A 16,812-nucleotide genomic window follows, 5' to 3' on the forward strand; every position below is an offset into this window, starting at 1 on the left:
TATATCGCAAGGATTACTGCAAACTAAAATTCTTGTGTCTTATATTGACAACTGAATAAGACCATAAAATTCATTGAAGACTGAAGTTGTTATAGTTATGTTAATCAGGCAATTTTATTCAAATAAGTATAAATAATATTAATTGAAAATATTGATAGCTATTGGTAAACGGCGATATGATGTATGAACCACGACAAAAAATTTTTTGGTTTGCAATAATTAGTAGAACAATAGTTCTAATTTTGCAATTTATTTTTAATGTTCTGTGCCCTAATCACTTAGCAGATGCATTTAAAAGTCCAATTGATAGTTCAGAACAAGTCTCATTATACGACAACATAGTTACATTTTTATTTAGCGGTCTTACGCGATGGGATGGTCAATATTTTTTGCATATTGCAAAATATGGTTACACGTATGAAAACTGTTTGGCTTTTTTTCCACTATATCCTATGTTAATTCGAATGATTTCCATTCCTATAAGAAGAATACTATTTGTACTAAATCTTCATAGTTCTGTACTTATTGCAGCTATAATAATTAATACTATTTGTTTTGTAAAATCGGCCGTTATATTTTACGATCTTAGTAAAGTGGTATTAAAAAAAAGGAATGTAGCTTATAAGGCAGCAGTTTTGTATTGTATGAATCCCGCTACAATATTCTTTTCTGCTGTTTATTCAGAATCTTTATTTGCTTACTTAACATATTATAGTATGCTTAGATCCATTAAATTAGATCCGTATGTATCTTTCCCAATTGGTTTATCCATTCTTACGAGGTCAAATGGAATAGTTAACATTGGTTTTCCTGTGTATTTTGAATTGAAAAAATTATTCTATAATTACACAGAAAAAAACAAGCAATTTGTATGGAGAACACTTTGTCAATTTATCTTTAAAACAACTACTTTAAAAAATCTCTGCCTAATGTGCAATACAGTAATTATATCGATAGCACCATTTATTTTACTGCAAATATTCAATTATATTATATTTTGTATTCCTAATTCTAGTCAAGTGTTCGTTTCTGAACATATTATTAATTACAATAAATTAAACAATTTAGTACTGCCCGGTAGTGATAAAATAGAATGGTGTTCCATGAAAATTCCAATAGCATATTCTAACATACAGAAAAAATACTGGAATGTAGGATTTCTAAATTATTATGAAATAAAACAAATACCAAATTTTATCCTAGCATTTCCAATACTATGTATTATGACTATGTGCATAAAGGAATATTTGATAGAATATAAAAAGTATTTTTATGCTTTGGGATTTACTGCTCATGTGGAAAATAATGCACAGATCAAAGCAAAGAAATATCCAATTGAAATGTTTGTATTTATTATTCATGGTTTATTTCTAACCATATTTTGTATTCTGTTTGTACACATTCAAGTAAGTACTCGTTTAATAAGTTCTGCAAGTCCACTAATATATTGGTATTGTGCTTTAACAATGAGTTACACATCTCATAGTGATGGTAATGCATATGATGAAGAAGAAAATGTATCTTCTATGTGGAAAGTATTTTTTTTTACACAAAAAAGATATACTTTGCAAGATAAAGTTATATTATTTTACTTCCTGGGATATGCATTTTTAGGTTGTTTTATGTTTCCAAACTTTTTGCCATGGACATAATGTACTTTTATTAAAATCTTTTATTTCAATAATTTTATATACATATAGAACGTAAAATATATTTTTGTACAAAGTATTATAAGAGGCGAAAATTAAGATGTAAATTATGGTAATATTAAATATGAATAATTGTTAGTTTGGTATAAAAATTGCTTGACGATTGTTAAGTGACAAAACAAATAAATACTATGTTGTAAATAAATGTTTGTAATGTAAATATGAAGTATATATGTGTGACTGTACATATAAAGTACATGTCTGGTATTTAAAATTTGAATAAGAAATTAATTTAATATGCATATTTTATAAAAGAGTTTATTTAACATGTAATTTTTTATGTTTAAGTATTTCTATTGGTGTCAGGTACAGTAGTTGTGCACAATCAGGACATTCATATGGTTGAGTATTCGGTTTATGTTTAACAATATTAGGATGTTTTTCAGCATCTTCTGTACTGGTTTTGATGCAGATTTGTTGATGTTGCAATTTTTCTATGCTAGTTAGAATAGCTTGCATATCACAATTTTGGCAATGCCATTCTGTTTCTAACATTTCGACAGAAAGTTTACTGCTCCATTCAGTTTCTTGTACGCTAAAAGCGAAGTAAAAAAAAGTTACTACTTTATAATGCATACGTTACTGTTGGAATACATTAACAGTAATTTACCAATTATATGTAATAACGCTTGTTACATGAACTCCTCCTTTAACTGAATTAGGTAGTATTACAAAATCTGATTGAAAAGGATTTGGATCTATGGGAATATTGTTTCCACCATGTCCTATATATATTGTCTTAAGATCAGCTGGTAAAAGTCGTTTTAATGTGTATGGAACAGTAGTATGCATATAGCTGATTAATTCTTGAGTGAGCGAATACTCAATATTATTGAAATCTTGATTTTCATCATTACTAATATTTGAATCTGCAAAATATTTATGTTAATTAAAATTACATATTATTCTCTAATACTTATCCAAAACATATAGGTCCAATGTATCTATATATTTTGTCCTAGCATTTCCAATGTATCCTATATATTTTCATGTTTTATTTAGTACCTTGTAATCGTTGATTCAACAGAAAGTCCCACTTATGTCGTAATTTGGTAGCTTTTATTAATAATATTTGACCACTGTCAGGCACAGGAAATTCTAATTCTAACCAGGAATCGCAAACTATTCTATAAAGTATACAAAAATTGTTAATTTAATGAAGATTCATTTTTCAGAATTTCATTATGTTTAATATGTACATACATTGAAAATGTACTGTTTGTATCGATTTCACGGGCGAATAGAAGCAAAGTTTGTGCAGCAGGCATTCTAAGCGTATTTACCAAATAGGGCTTTGTTGTCTCTAAAAGGGATCTGAAAATTGTTACATGGTTAATTAAAGCAGTGATCCTTTTACGTCATTGTCAAATGTTATCAAAAACTTACAAATATGTTAATATCATATGTTTTGGACTAACAGGAGTTTTACTTTTAAATCCTGGTATCGATACGACATCAGCTTCCTCTAATTGCAATATCTGAGGATGATTGCCAAAGAAACTCATTGGATGTAAAGCAATGTATGGTTTTGCTTTTGTGTGAAATAGTTGTTCACTCGTTGACTGAAGAAGTTTATATTATTTTTATTGATGAGTAATTAATCTACATACATATACAAAGTGTCCCAGGATTCAACGGATAACATTTATGGGTTGATTCTCAAGCTACTTTTCCCTTTGCCAAAACTTTTTGCTTGGAATGATCTCAAGAATCACCTCTTAAATGTTGTTTGTTGAGTCCTGGAATACCCTGTATATATATAAAAAACAATATTACCTTACAATAATTAAATTCATCAGCGCATGCAAACTGGGGATATAAACCACTGCATAATATCAATTTCAACATTGTTAAATCTTTATAACTGCATGCAGTAGCTGCCATTAACAAATTTTGCACTTGGTTTGGATCATTTCTCATTCGAAATTCGACATCTTTTATATCAATTTCTCCATCGTCGCGATCGTTATCTTCCAATTGTATATCAAAGGACTCTAGTTTCAATTGCTTCCGCTTCCTGGGTTCACTTTCTTTATAAGTTCTTTTTAACGATTTTAAAAGTTTAAGTTCTCCGTGCCTTATAGCACGTTCTGAACTGGACATTGAGGAATTTGGTTCTGGAAGGGTTTTCAGTAAACTGCAATCCTATCAATTATAGCAATTTGATCAGGCAATTAATTTTTTCGGAAAATTCAATAAACTAACTATTGGAGAGACTGTAATTTACCTGCAGTAATTCCTTAAATTGTGCTCTCAATTTTGTCATCTCGTAAAACCTTTGTTCCTCTAGACCTCTTCTCCTGCACCATTTTTTACTGCTATTTCCACTACCTCTGAATGATTCTTGAGAACTCTGTTGTTTTACTTCTAACCACTCTCTAAATGCATTTAGTAATGTTATAGGATCACCGTGATCAGACTCCAATCTTTTTCTAGATGTCTTGAAAATGTTTATTTAATATATCGTAAAATAAAATGTAAAAAATCTACAAATTAATGAAACATTGTATTTCACCTCGCATTCTGAATCTCTGTATGCTCTATTCGTAAATGGTGTTTGTATGCTTAAGGCAGCGGCTAGTGATAATACTGGTTCCACTTGATGAAAGATAGAACCCATTATTAACATCTTTCCAATTGTTATATCAACAGGTAGACGAGCAAGTGTCTTCCCGATGCATGTCATTTTTTCGTTATCCGTTAACGCACCCTGTAATGAATATAATACATTTTATATTAATCATATTTGTATATTGAATTATTGTACAATAATTTGTATAAGTATACTAACATGTTCTTTTAACGATAATATAGAATTCTCTATGCTTTCTGCTGGTGGCGGTTCTATGAATGGAAATTTTCGTGCATCCGGTAGTCCCATAGCAATCATTTGTAATAGTAAAGAATCTAGAGGTACGCGTTGCAATTCTGGAGTTGAATACTTTTCTAGAGTCATATATTCTTCTTCCGAATATAATCTATAAAGAAATGATTTCTGATTTATATTGTTCATAATTAATATAAAGTTTTAATGAAAATATATTAAAATTATTGAAGTATTATATAAGTATTATAGAAAATTATGAAAGTATTAAGAAAGTCATCGTAACATAATTTATTATAATACCTATAACATACTCCTGGTCCAGTTCTCCCAGCTCTTCCTTTCCGTTGTTCAGCGCTAGCCTTACTAATCCAGAACTCTTTGAGCCGTTGCATTTTACACGATGGATCATAACTCATTTCCTTTACTTTTCCACTGTCAGCAACAAATCTGATCCCATCTATGGTAATAGAGGTCTCGGCAATGTTAGTAGATACAATGCACTTTCTTACCCCTTCAGGAGCATAATCAAATACCTTTAAGAAGAAAGTGCGACCTGAATTTATATTGTAGTTATGAAAATATTAATTGTTAAAAGTAAACATGTATATAAAGAACGTTACTTTATCTTGTTCGCTAATAGCTAGAGTACTATGCAGTGGTAAAACAATCCACCTACTCTCCTTTTGGCTGTATTGTTTTGCTGCATCTACAACTGCAGTAATTTCACTCATTCCGCTTAAAAATATTAACAAATCACCTTTCTCATCAGCTGAAAATATCAATTACAATACAGCTTAGACAGAATTTTCTTTTATCAAGTAAAATTATTTACCTGGGTATTTTTTATCAATCATTTGCATTATTTGTATATAAGGACTTGGATTAAATCTTTCGTTTTTATATCGGGTATCTTCTATGGTAATTGGCCTGTACAATAAATGAATGGGATATAATCTTCCAGGAACCTATACATATAAATTTATTACTGGTGTATTACCTTTTTGAAAGTATTTGTCAGTTAATATAATGTTCTATTAAATGTTAAATAATATACCTGTATTACTTTAACATTTTCATTGGCAAAGTAATTGCTAAAAAGCTCAATATTAATGGTAGCAGACATAAGTACTAATTTCAAATCGTGCTTCTGGTTAACAATACACTTCATAATTCCAAGGAGAAAGTCTCCATGTAAATGCCGTTCGTGTATCTCATCCAAAACAATTACATCATAAGGCAATAATCCAGATTCTCCAGATAACTATAAGAAACATAATATATTAGTATTAATGTTCTTATAATAATGTTATTTAGTACATAAATTCTTAATTTAAACATTTATTATTACCTGTCTCAATAACAGTCCTTCTGTTATGAAGATAATTTTTGTATCTTGATTCTTTTGTTTCTCAAAACGAATTTGATAACCAACATCATGGCGATTTTCTGTTAATGTTTCAAAGGATACACGTTTTGCTAAAGATATACAAGCTATTCTCCTTGGTTGTGTACAAGCTATAAAAATTTTTTTTTTAATCAATATCTAATATTTAATATTTCTAATGTAATATTTATATCATATCCTAAATATAATAGTTGTTACATTTACCAATCTTTTGAAAACCAGCAGCATACAAATATTGAGGCACCTGTGTAGATTTTCCGCAACCAGTATCACCAGCTATTATAATTACACGCTCCTCTTTTACTGTTCTAACAATTTCATCTTTATGCTGGTAAACTGGCAAATTTGCTTGAGATTCCCTGAGTTTTTTTAACTTTGTAAATTTTTCTTTTTGCTTAAAGTCCAAGTATAAAATAATTATATTTTGGAACTTTAGTAATCTGTCCTTTGTTAAGGCTTCACTTGGAGGAACGCGAGCAAACAATTCATTGAAATTGTAATTTAATTGGAAGTTTATACAATGTAATTTATGATAAGTTTCTGGTACACCGATGCTATTTAATGAGAAATTAGGAAACAAATCGGAAGTTTTCAATCTCTTTTGTACAGCTTCGTATTTGTTAACAAATTTCCAAAAATCTTCAGTATCCTGTACTATGTTCAGATTTCCCACGAACACTTTGTTCAATTCGTGTTTATATTTGCCAAAATAAAAGTCTCCATAATCTTTGTCATATACTTCTTGAGGAAGATCACTTTCTTTACCCGAAACGCTTTTCTTGCCTTCACCTATTTTATATTCTGACTTCGAATCATATCTACTCCTTCTATGTTTATTGTCATATTGATATTCTTCTTTAGATTTACTATTAAATTGATATCGTGAACTCATATTTTCACAATCTATATTAAATTATTTTCTGACATGACTTTAAAAGTATATCAATCACAGTTCATCATATTCTTTTTTATTATCAATCTTTATTGCATTTTGTGTATTATAAATTGTATCAATGTAGTTTTACTATATAACCTTTGATTTCTACGTTATCATTTACTTAAATAATACAATTTGTTTGTATTTAAAATTTCCGCTTCTTTAAAAAATATTTTTACGTTCTAACATTTAAATATAAAAGCTATATGTATATAAATTTGGCAGTATTTACATTTCGTTTCGATTTATCAAGTTTCCTTCGAACCTTCTTTAAAGCTACTGACATTTCTCACAGCAACGATAACGATATGTATTTATATATATTTTACACATCTATTGTTTTCTTGACTTCTTTTCCGTTTCTCTATCCTTCTCTCTGCTTATCTCTCTCATTATAATTACAGAATTTTAGAGTACTGCTAATTAAATAAAGAAATTCCTTATTTCTCATTGAATCGAAAGAGTAAGATAATTTATATATCCCGCTTTAAAGATAAGAGAGAGAAAGATATATAAGAATGCTATAAGAAAGAGTGAGACAGATAATGAGGACCCTACTGTAGAACCCCTGGCGCCATCGCTGTAAAAAGTGCTCAAACTGGTCGCACAGCATTATCGACAGTGAAGTGAACTACTGCAGCACTAGCGCCATCTCTTGGAGGACTGCTGAAACTAGGTCAGTAATTAGTTTCGGTATCCTCCACAGAGATGGCGCTAGTAGTTTTTAGTATGTGGATTTTTATGTTGTCCACGATATTTTCTTCTAATTAACTTTTGCTGAGGATGGCTTTTATGTAACAAGTTTATTTAACAACAACAAGTCTTTACAATTAAGGTAATTTGAATTAGAAACTAAGAAATACAAATCTAGATTTGGCAAAGGCAAATTGTGATGTGTACTCTTTGATGGCGTAGAAAAAAGTGAATAATTTGAAAAGCGTAGAAATTTGAAAGACGTCGCAAACGAGAGTCTCTTGTTTATAGATGACGTGAATTAATTTTGAAACAATTTCCTAATGAAAATGTACCCTCCAAGGAGCGGAAGTAGATGGCTGTGAATGTGTCTGCTTATATGAGGAAGTCGGTAACGTCGGTAACGTCGGTAACGCCACATTACCCCCCTCCAAGTCACTTGGCCGGGAAGGACAAGTAGACGATTTACGTTCATAAGTTCTTAGTGGTACAGAATTTTCTTCAACTTCCATGAACGCTGGTTTAAGCCGTTCTGTAGAAATACATTGATTATTTCCTCGGAAATCGATAATGAAATTGTAATCTGAAACTCGTTCGACGACTTTAAATAGTCCTTCATATGGTTGTTCCAGAGGTTTTTTGACTGCATCTACGCGAACGAATACATGTGTGCAGGAATGTAAATCTTTAGAGAAGAAATGTGATTTTTTAATATGATGCATAGATGGTTTAGGCCGAATAAGTCGCATGGCCTCACGAAATTTATCAATTCTAAAATCATCATTTGGTTGAGAGTCATTAAATAGTTCTCCAGGTAGTCTGAGAGTCGTTCCATATAGCATCTCAGCAGCAGATGCCCCAAGATCTTCTTTAAAACTGGATCGCAGGCCTAACAAAACAGTGGAAAGAACTGCAATCCAATTCTTTTCTCCATGGCACATGATGGCTGCCTTCAAAGATCTATGCCACCTCTCAACCATTCCGTTTGAAGAAGGATGATATGCAGTTGTTCTAATTCTTTTGCATCCAAGTAAATTTGTTAATGCTTGAAAAAGTTGTGCTTCAAATTGTACGCCTCTGTCAGTAGTTATAGTGATAGGAGCACCAAATCTCGATACCCAGGTGGCATAAAACTTCGAGGCAACCGTTTCCGCAGAAGCTTCCTTCAATGGAACGGCCTCAGGCCACCGGGAAAATCTATCTATGATAGTTAAACAATATTTATAATTATTAATTTCTGGAAGTGGTCCAATTAAATCTAAATGAACATGTTCAAATCTACCTTGTGGAATGGCTATGCGTTGAGGTAGGTTTATAGTATGGCGAGATATTTTACTTTTTTGGCATTGTATGCAAGATCTGGCCCAATGAGTTATGTCCTTGTTCATATTTGGCCAAACATATTTATCACTAATCATCTTTTTTGTGATACGACCACTAGGATGAGCTGGACCATGAATAATGTCGAAAATTCCTCTGCGCAACGTTTCTGGTATATAAGGCCTAATGTGATTATTCGAAATATCGCAATAAATGGCGGCTTCTGATTCGGTTATCTTTAACTTTTTTAATTGTAATGATGTGTTATTATTTAATATTTGTTGCAATTCTAAATCTTTATCTTGATGTTCAGCAATGTCTTTCATGCTTACCGCAACTGGCATGCTAATAACGTCCAGCCGTGATAATGCATCAGCTACCATGTTTTCATTGCCCGGAATGTGGATAATAGTAGTTGAAAATTGTCCGATGTAATCTAAGTGTCTTAATTGTCTCGGTGAGGCTTTGTCGGATTTTTGAGAAAAAGCATAGATTAAAGGTTTATGGTCAGTCTGAATTACAAAAGTACGTCCTTCTAAGTAGTGTTTAAAATGTTTAATTGATTTGTATATGGCAGTTAGTTCTTTGTCGTACGTACTGTATTTAGTCTCAGCAGGAGAAAATTTTTTTGAAAAGAAACCGAGTGGTTCCCACATTCCGGTAGTGTTTTTCTGCTGTAGTACTGCGCCTATTGCCGAATCAGATGCATCTGTAACTAATGTAAGTGGTGCATTATCTTTCGGGTGTACCAGTAACGTTGCGTCCGCCAATGAATTTTTACAATTTTCAAATGCTATTTCAGCCTCTGGTGTCCAGGGAATTATGCGCTTGTCGCGTTTTTTAGCTCCTTCTAAAAACTTGTAAAGCGGTGATTGTATTCGAGCTGCATTTTTAATGAAACGTCTATAAAAATTAATAATGCCTAAAAATCGGCGTAAATCTTGTATGGTTTTTGGCTTAGTGTATTCTTGAATATTCTTAACTTTGTCGGGTACAGGCCTGGCTCCCTTATTATCTATCTGGTAACCCAGGTACTGAACGGATGACATGCCGAAATTACATTTTGATAGGTTAATGGATATTCCATATGTTTTTAAGCGTGAGAAAACTTGTTTGAGATGATGTTTATGTTCCGCTTCATTGGCGGAAGCGATTAAGACATCATCAACGTAACAAAATGCGAAATCTAATCCTCGGAGTACTGTATCCATGAAGCGTTGAAAAGTTTGAGCAGCATTTTTTAAACCAAAAGTCATAACGTTGTATTCAAAGAGGCCAAATGGTGTAATTATAGCTGTTTTTGCGCGATCTTCTGGCGCCATAGGTATTTGGTGATACGCTTTTTCTAGATCTAATGTTGTAAAAATGTTTGTTCCGTCTAGTCTGTTTGTGAAGTCTTGGATGTGTGGAATGGGGTATCTGTCAGGTACGGTTAAACTGTTTAGTCGTCTATAGTCCCCACAAAGTCGCCACTCACCATTCTTTTTTGATACCATATGTAATGGGCTTGCCCAAGGGCTACTAGACGGTTGGCAAATTCCTTGATTTAATAAATAATTAATTTCGGCTTGAGCTGCCTTAAGTTTTTCTGGAGGTAATCTCCGTGCTCGCTCTGCAAAAGGTGTTCCTTTTGTGATTATATGATGCTGTATTTGGTGTTTAGGATTATCTTGTTTGCAAATTGGTCTAGTTATTTCTATAAATTCTTTAATAATGTTTTTATATGCGTTATTGGAATCTACTGTCGTGAGCGTCGGTTGCGTATCTGTCCTAAGCTCGCCTATGGTATGTAAATTCGTAAGTCCGTCAATGAGTCTTCTGTTACGAATGTCCACCAGAAGACCGTAGTGTTTAAGAAAATCTGCGCCTAAAATTGGCTGTTTAACATTAGCTATGAGAAATTCCCAAAAAAATTGACGTCGTAATCCGAGGTTTAAACTTACTTTGGTCGTACCATAAGTATCTATCGGAGTACCGTTTGCTGCGTAAATCTTAAAGTCGGTAGGAGTTGATCCTCCTGTTGCCGATCTCAGCGGCAAGACGGAGATATCCGCTCCGGTATCCACTAAATACCTTATTCCACTACGTTTGTCTGATATTAAGAGGCGGCAATTTCCAATGCGACCTTCCGAAGCCGTCTCAATTCGGGTAGGCGCCGTTAGTTTTCCTGCTGGCCTGATGATGGTCGCTTCGGTGCTGATACTGTCCAAGAGCATGGTTGATTACAGCGATAAGCTTGATTGCCGAATTTCTGATGATAAAAACATAAGCTATTGCTTCGCTCTCTTGATTGCTGCCGCAAGGGGGATGTTGATGAACGAGATCGTGGTCTCCAAGATGTCCGCATTTGTTGTTCCATTTGCCGCATTTGTTGTTCCGTTTGCCGCTTTTCTGTAGTAAATGTCTCCATCATCGATGTGAGACGATCTAATCTATCCCTCAGTAATGATATTTCGTTTCTTTCCGATGAATCTTCTGTTCTAGTTAAAATGGCTGCAATATTCCCGGAAGACATTTCTAAAATTTTATCTGCAAGCAATGCTAATTTTTCTAAGTCTGTCGTTTCACTAATAGCCAAAATACTCTTAACGTTTTCAGGTAACTGTTCTATCCATAAAGAACGAAGGACTGCATCTCCTATCTGACCTCCCGCTAAATTTCTTAGTCGTTGTAGAAAATGCGATGGTTTTTCATCGCCCATGCCACGGCTTCGCAAAGCCCTACGAAGTTTCGACTCAGGTGATTCATCGAAGGTATTTATTATTCGTTTCTTAACTTCCTCGTACTTTCCTCGCGCCGGAGGCGAGGTCAGTACGTCAGCAATGTAAGGTAAAATGTTTTGGTCGAGCTGAGTAACGACATATCTGTACTTGGTTTCATCACTACTGATTCTAGCGAGATCAAATACTAATTCAACTTGTGCAAACCATAAACTTGGATTTTCTTTCCAAAACGGTGGTAATTTACGTAAAGATGTTAAATTAATACTAACATCCTCCTGATCGGATTGTTGGATTTTTGAAATATCCTCCTCTCTTAAGACGTCCTCCAGCGAAGAATCATCTCTTATTATGTCTTTTCTAACTGGCGATCTTGATACAGCCATCCTTAAATATTTGTTAGTTAAGATTGAATGCAAAAGTTGTTACGTTTATCAAATCGAGTGCGTTGATCAAATCGGCTGTGTTGCTGCGATGATCACGTTGGCTTCGATTATCACGTCGGTCGGGGTCACCAATTGTGGATTTTTATGTTGTCCACGATATTTTCTTCTAATTAACTTTTGCTGAGGATGGCTTTTATGTAACAAGTTTATTTAACAACAACAAGTCTTTACAATTAAGGTAATTTGAATTAGAAACTAAGAAATACAAATCTAGATTTGGCAAAGGCAAATTGTGATGTGTACTCTTTGATGGCGTAGAAAAAAGTGAATAATTTGAAAAGCGTAGAAATTTGAAAGACGTCGCAAACGAGAGTCTCTTGTTTATAGATGACGTGAATTAATTTTGAAACAATTTCCTAATGAAAATGTACCCTCCGAGGAGCGGAAGTAGATGGCTGTGAATGTGTCTGCTTATATGAGGAAGTCGGTAACGTCGGTAACGTCGGTAACGCCACAAGTAGTTCACTTCACTGTCGGTACCGCTGTGCGACCAGTTTGAGCACTTTTCACAGAGATGGCGCCACGGGTTCAAAAGTAGAGTCCCCACCCCATAATCTGTCTCACTCTTTCTTATAGCATTTTTATATATCTTTCTCTCTCTTACCTCTAAAGCGGGAGGTATAAATTATCTTACTCTTTTAATTGAATGAAAATTAAGAAATTTCTTTATTTAATCTGTAGAAACGAAGTCAGGAAGGCAATAGGTGTGTAATATACAGATGATTCACTACTCGTGTGACAAATTTTTACGGCTAATACTACACCTCAAAAGCAGCAAAGAAGTTCATATAAATTCAGGTCCGATTTGCAAAAATGGCAGAGAAAATTGGAGTTTTTGTTTTTGCACAGAGAAGACCGGTAAATAACGAACTTAAATAAGAGATCAAAGTTTTGGTAATTTACAAATTTTGTCTGCTGAGATAAGTTTAAACTTTTACTACTTTACCTGTTTCCAAGTTTTAGGGTAAAATAGGGACTTAATATACTCTTAATATAATTTAAACAATCTTCGTGCGCACTATACGTCTACCATTTTTTATATAGAGATATACCAAGAATAAAGTAAAAATATTAATAAGAGAAAGGGAACGTTGCATCGAGCCGCATCAATCGTTTCTGTACACTTCTTCAAGCTTTATCAACAATCAGTTCGCACATAACAATATAGAAATTCACGTTCTTTTACTACCGCGTCTCTATTGTGACATACTTTCATCTCCGTCACCCTAAATGGCTATCGATTCCACGCGGAGATGCTAATTTAATATTGGAATTACTCTGCGCCCCGTCCATTGCGAGCCCATGGCAGTTCTTCCATCCTCGATACCGATCGCGGACGCACCGTGGAATACCGTGACAAAAGAACGATGTGGAACTACGTGCTGGTATCGAGCCTCGTTTTATTCATGTCGTTGCTGTACCATTGTTACTTCAACAGCCCAGCCAGCATTATCGAGCACCCTGACACGCATTACGATTACATAATCGGTGAGTAGCGGATCGGCCGCGGCGTTGGTACCCTGCGAGGTGCTTCTGCGAAGAGAAATAAAAGAAATTGCTCGAAAGGTACGAGGCTAATCAATCGATCAGCAACGAGCACATGTTCCAAGGTGGGCGCATAAATTACCCGTACTGCAAAACATGTGCTCGAAGAGTAGAAATCCTTGCAGCCTCGCAAAGTGCGATTGACAATAATCCATCGATCCACGCCTGTATAGATCGCGGTTGCGTTCAGTGTATCTATAACTGAATGTAACGCGATTAATAAATTGGATTTTAAATGAAACCGAAGGGATATGTACGTGGTTATAGTATTCTATATTTCCCATTTGTCTTGTCTATTGGAAGCTGGTTTCCAACGTCGTGTTAATTATTGACAATTGGTCGCGTATCAAAAGCAACGAGTCTGAAAAGAATTTAACGAAGACACGAGCGGTGAAAAGTATCGATCGCTCGAATCAGTTAGATACGTTAGATGTGTAACGAGGGTGATAATAAAATGTAAATCGTTTCGCTTACGAAGTCGGTGCTGGAACAGCGGGATGCGTACTGGCGTCGCGGCTATCCGAAATTTCGAACCTGACGGTGTTGCTGGTCGAAGCGGGTGGACACTTTGGATGGTCGTCTTCCGTTCCGATTTTGGCGCCAGTCATGCAAGGGACCGACGTCGATTGGTCCTACTCGACGGAACCGCAATTGTACTCGTCCAAAGGATTTTCGAACCACGTAAATCAACGCCAATCGTAAACGTAGAAACGAGTCGTACTCTGCAATTTATACTTAAGCAATTTATAGTCTCGCGATGAGAAAGTAACGTCGAGGCGAGATTGAACTCGAGCGGTCGATAAACTGAACTTTTACCACAGATACAAAAAGTGCCACGGGGCAAAGGGTTGGGAGGCAGCGGGCAGATAAATCATCTGGTTCACTCCTTCGGAAAGCCGGAAGATTACAAAGCCTGGCCCAGGGGATGGTCGCACGCCGATCTACTTCCGTACTTTAAAAAGGTGTCCGATATAATGAACGTAATGTCCAGCCCAGAGGAGGAGTATCTGGCAGAAGCTTTTCTCATGGCGGAAGAATCGTTGAAGTTGAATAATGTGACTCTGCAAAAGGGGTTGTACACCACCAAAAGAGGCTCCCGGTGGAGCACGTTTAACGCGCATCTACAAAATGCCTGGAACAGAAGAAACCTGCACATTCTAACGAACACGTTGGTTTCCAAAGTGAGGCTCTTACGTTCTCTTCTTCGCACGTGTATGCGTCCACGCGTTTCAATTAAAGTCACGTTCCGTGTTTCGCTTCTTGCTTGTTTCGTCGCTCGTTATCCCGTGCAATAAGGCAATAAGGCGACGACTCGTGAGCCGAACGTTTTAACCAGATCTCTGCTGGAGTTTCAGATACTGTTCAAAGAGAATCAGAAGGCGGATGGGATCAAGGTGGTTTACAAAGACGGATCGGTGGGAAAGATTGGCGTCAGGAAGGAGGTGATCCTTTGCGCCGGTGCTATCAATACTCCTCAATTGCTTTTGCTCTCGGGAATCGGACCAGCCGAGGATCTTGACAAATTTCAGGTGATGGATCGCTCGATCTTTCCCCGGGACAAATCTGCTGGTGCGATAGGGAAGAAGGTCGAATCAAACATTTGCGCTAGAATAAATGGAAAAAAAGAAGCATGGCACACGATATCTTAATCGCGCTATCCTTTCGACAGCAATCACGCACGAGTAGAATTGTGTTATCTGAAAATAAGGATATTTTTAGATACCAGTGGCGAGCAATCTTCCGGAAGTGGGCAAGAACCTCTTCGACCACTTAATGCTTCCGGTTTACGTTAATCTCGTGGCGAACGTGAGCATAACTCTGTACAAGTTGCAAACGCTCCCCGAGGTGCTGAATTATTTCATCTTCGGGAAAGGTGACGTCCAATAAGATGTTTCGAGATACAACTAATAAAATATCGTTCACGTTAACTTTTCTACGTTTGTCGCGTTCAAGGGTGGTACGCTACCAATGGTGTAATGGCGGTTGGTCGCACTAACGATAGCGGCGTGATGCTCTTCGGGATGGGTTCGACCGACGAGAGGATATTGAAAACGATGTCGAATTATAAGACCGCGGTAAGAACGTCACCAACGTCACCTCGCGTATCGCGTTGAATTTCGTGATTCTAAGTAAAGGAACGCACGTACAGCCTTACAGAGCACTATATCCGTCGTACGATAACAGTCTACAGGAAGGGTTCCTATACCTCTGCTTCTGTTTGCAACCGAAAAGTCGTGGGACCGTGTCGTTAAGGTCCGCCAACATTCGTCACCAACCGAAGATCGATCCTTCCTACCTTCAACGTTACGACGACGTTCTGTGCACCCATGAAGGTATGCAAATTTAAAACTCCGTCGCGATCGAACCGTCAGAGTCCCCTGCGAGCGTGCCCCGGTTTTTTCTCTTCGAGTCTCGGTTTTTGCGTGACGGGGACGCGTTTTACTTTCAGCCATAAACTTCGCTATCAGAACGCTGGAGACACCGAAGTTTCGTGAGTACGGCGCAAAGGTTCATCACCCTGATCTGGACGAATGTCGACATCTGCGAGCAGACTATCGGGACGTGGAATACTCGGAATGCGTGATCAGAGTCGGTGGGCTCACCAGCTACCATCTGGGTGGCACCTGTGCGATGGGTGCTGACGATCGTGCGGTCGTCGATGAGAAACTGCGGTAAAATATCGAGTCTATTAATTGGTGCCCTTATACGGGAACGATCTGGCTTGGTAATAGTTGTCCGTGTGGCGGAAGAGGAAAAGTTTGCATGGATTTGTAGTATAGTTATGAACTCCGGTTTGGAACAGCAGATTTCGAAGGTTGCGTTGAAAACAGAAATGAATTTTTGTTTCAGGGTAAGAGGAGTTAATGGGCTCAGAATAATAGACGCGAGTGTATTACCGTCTCCCATTTCCGGTAACCCAAATTCCGTTCTGATCGCCATGGCAGAACGGGCGAGCGATTTAATCATCGGCCGCGTACCGAACTAACGAATCGTGCTTGTTATAATTAAAATAAAGGACGGATATTCTCATTATCTCGTCTGGTGCACCACGAAGAGCGTAATTAATAATTCTTCGAAGCGAGATCAATGATACTCAATCGAAATAAAGCTATATCAAAGTGAAGAATATAAATCTCGGATCCCATAGATGTTTCTTACATTTTTCTAAAGGAATGCACAGTTTACAGGATACATAAATGAATATAAAAT

At 36.0% G+C, this 16,812-nt stretch overlaps 3 protein-coding genes across 4 annotated transcripts; 2 read left to right on the forward strand and 1 right to left on the reverse strand.

Moving 5' to 3' along the window:
* The first annotated feature begins 27 nt into the window (after positions 1-27).
* Positions 28-1,652, forward strand: Pig-v (phosphatidylinositol glycan anchor biosynthesis class V). Its single transcript, XM_076910947.1, has one exon. The coding sequence runs from the start codon at positions 177-179 to the stop codon at positions 1,650-1,652; it is 1,476 nt and encodes a 491-aa protein (XP_076767062.1). The 5' UTR covers positions 28-176.
* A 299-nt stretch (positions 1,653-1,951) lies between these two features.
* On the reverse strand, positions 1,952-6,896 carry LOC143433672 (putative ATP-dependent RNA helicase DHX34). Of its 2 annotated transcripts, none has more exons than XM_076911129.1 (15): positions 6,146-6,896; positions 5,885-6,051; positions 5,591-5,797; positions 5,369-5,501; positions 5,157-5,305; positions 4,837-5,069; positions 4,501-4,687; positions 4,225-4,419; positions 3,937-4,149; positions 3,486-3,854; positions 3,096-3,271; positions 2,913-3,023; positions 2,715-2,836; positions 2,320-2,578; positions 1,952-2,244 (listed from the first exon to the last, which is right to left on the reverse strand). In XM_076911129.1, exons 1-15 carry the CDS (start codon positions 6,831-6,833, stop codon positions 1,968-1,970), a joined length of 3,486 nt encoding a protein of 1,161 aa, XP_076767244.1. In that variant the 5' UTR covers positions 6,834-6,896; the 3' UTR covers positions 1,952-1,967. The 2 variants fall into 2 exon arrangements, with proteins under 2 accessions (XP_076767244.1, XP_076767245.1); XM_076911130.1 differs by having other exon boundaries at positions 5,885-6,079; positions 6,146-6,314.
* Positions 6,897-13,347: 6,451 nt separating this feature from the next.
* Positions 13,348-16,645, forward strand: LOC143422333 (neither inactivation nor afterpotential protein G). The gene is made up of 9 exons (XM_076892906.1): positions 13,348-13,545; positions 14,081-14,283; positions 14,424-14,783; positions 14,958-15,131; positions 15,322-15,475; positions 15,556-15,677; positions 15,752-15,935; positions 16,052-16,274; positions 16,453-16,645. The coding sequence occupies exons 1-9, from the start codon at positions 13,425-13,427 to the stop codon at positions 16,586-16,588; spliced, it is 1,677 nt and encodes a 558-aa protein (XP_076749021.1). The 5' UTR covers positions 13,348-13,424; the 3' UTR covers positions 16,589-16,645.
* The last annotated feature ends 167 nt before the right edge of the window (positions 16,646-16,812 follow it).

Source organism: Xylocopa sonorina, chromosome 3 (assembly GCF_050948175.1).
Source record: "Xylocopa sonorina isolate GNS202 chromosome 3, iyXylSono1_principal, whole genome shotgun sequence".
NCBI lineage: Eukaryota > Metazoa > Arthropoda > Insecta > Hymenoptera > Apidae > Xylocopa > Xylocopa sonorina.

Bases quoted from the DNA above. Each gene is read 5' to 3' on its own strand.
- Pig-v (XM_076910947.1), top strand. From the start codon at position 177: ATGATGTATGAACCACGACAAAAAATTTTTTGGTTTGCAATAATTAGT.
- LOC143422333 (XM_076892906.1), top strand. From the start codon at position 13,425: ATGTGGAACTACGTGCTGGTATCGAGCCTCGTTTTATTCATGTCGTTG. The intron at 14,284-14,423 runs GTAAATCAACGC...CTTTTACCACAG, and splicing joins CCAAAGGATTTTCGAACCAC to ATACAAAAAGTGCCACGGGG. The intron at 16,275-16,452 runs GTAAAATATCGA...TTTTTGTTTCAG, and splicing joins GTCGTCGATGAGAAACTGCG to GGTAAGAGGAGTTAATGGGC.
- LOC143433672 (XM_076911129.1), bottom strand. From the start codon at position 6,833: ATGAGTTCACGATATCAATTTAATAGTAAATCTAAAGAAGAATATCAA. The intron at 3,272-3,485 runs GTAATATTGTTT...AAACTTCTTCAG, and splicing joins ATGAATTTAATTATTGTAAG to TCAACGAGTGAACAACTATT. The intron at 2,245-2,319 runs GTAAATTACTGT...CTTCGCTTTTAG, and splicing joins AGCGTTATTACATATAATTG to CGTACAAGAAACTGAATGGA.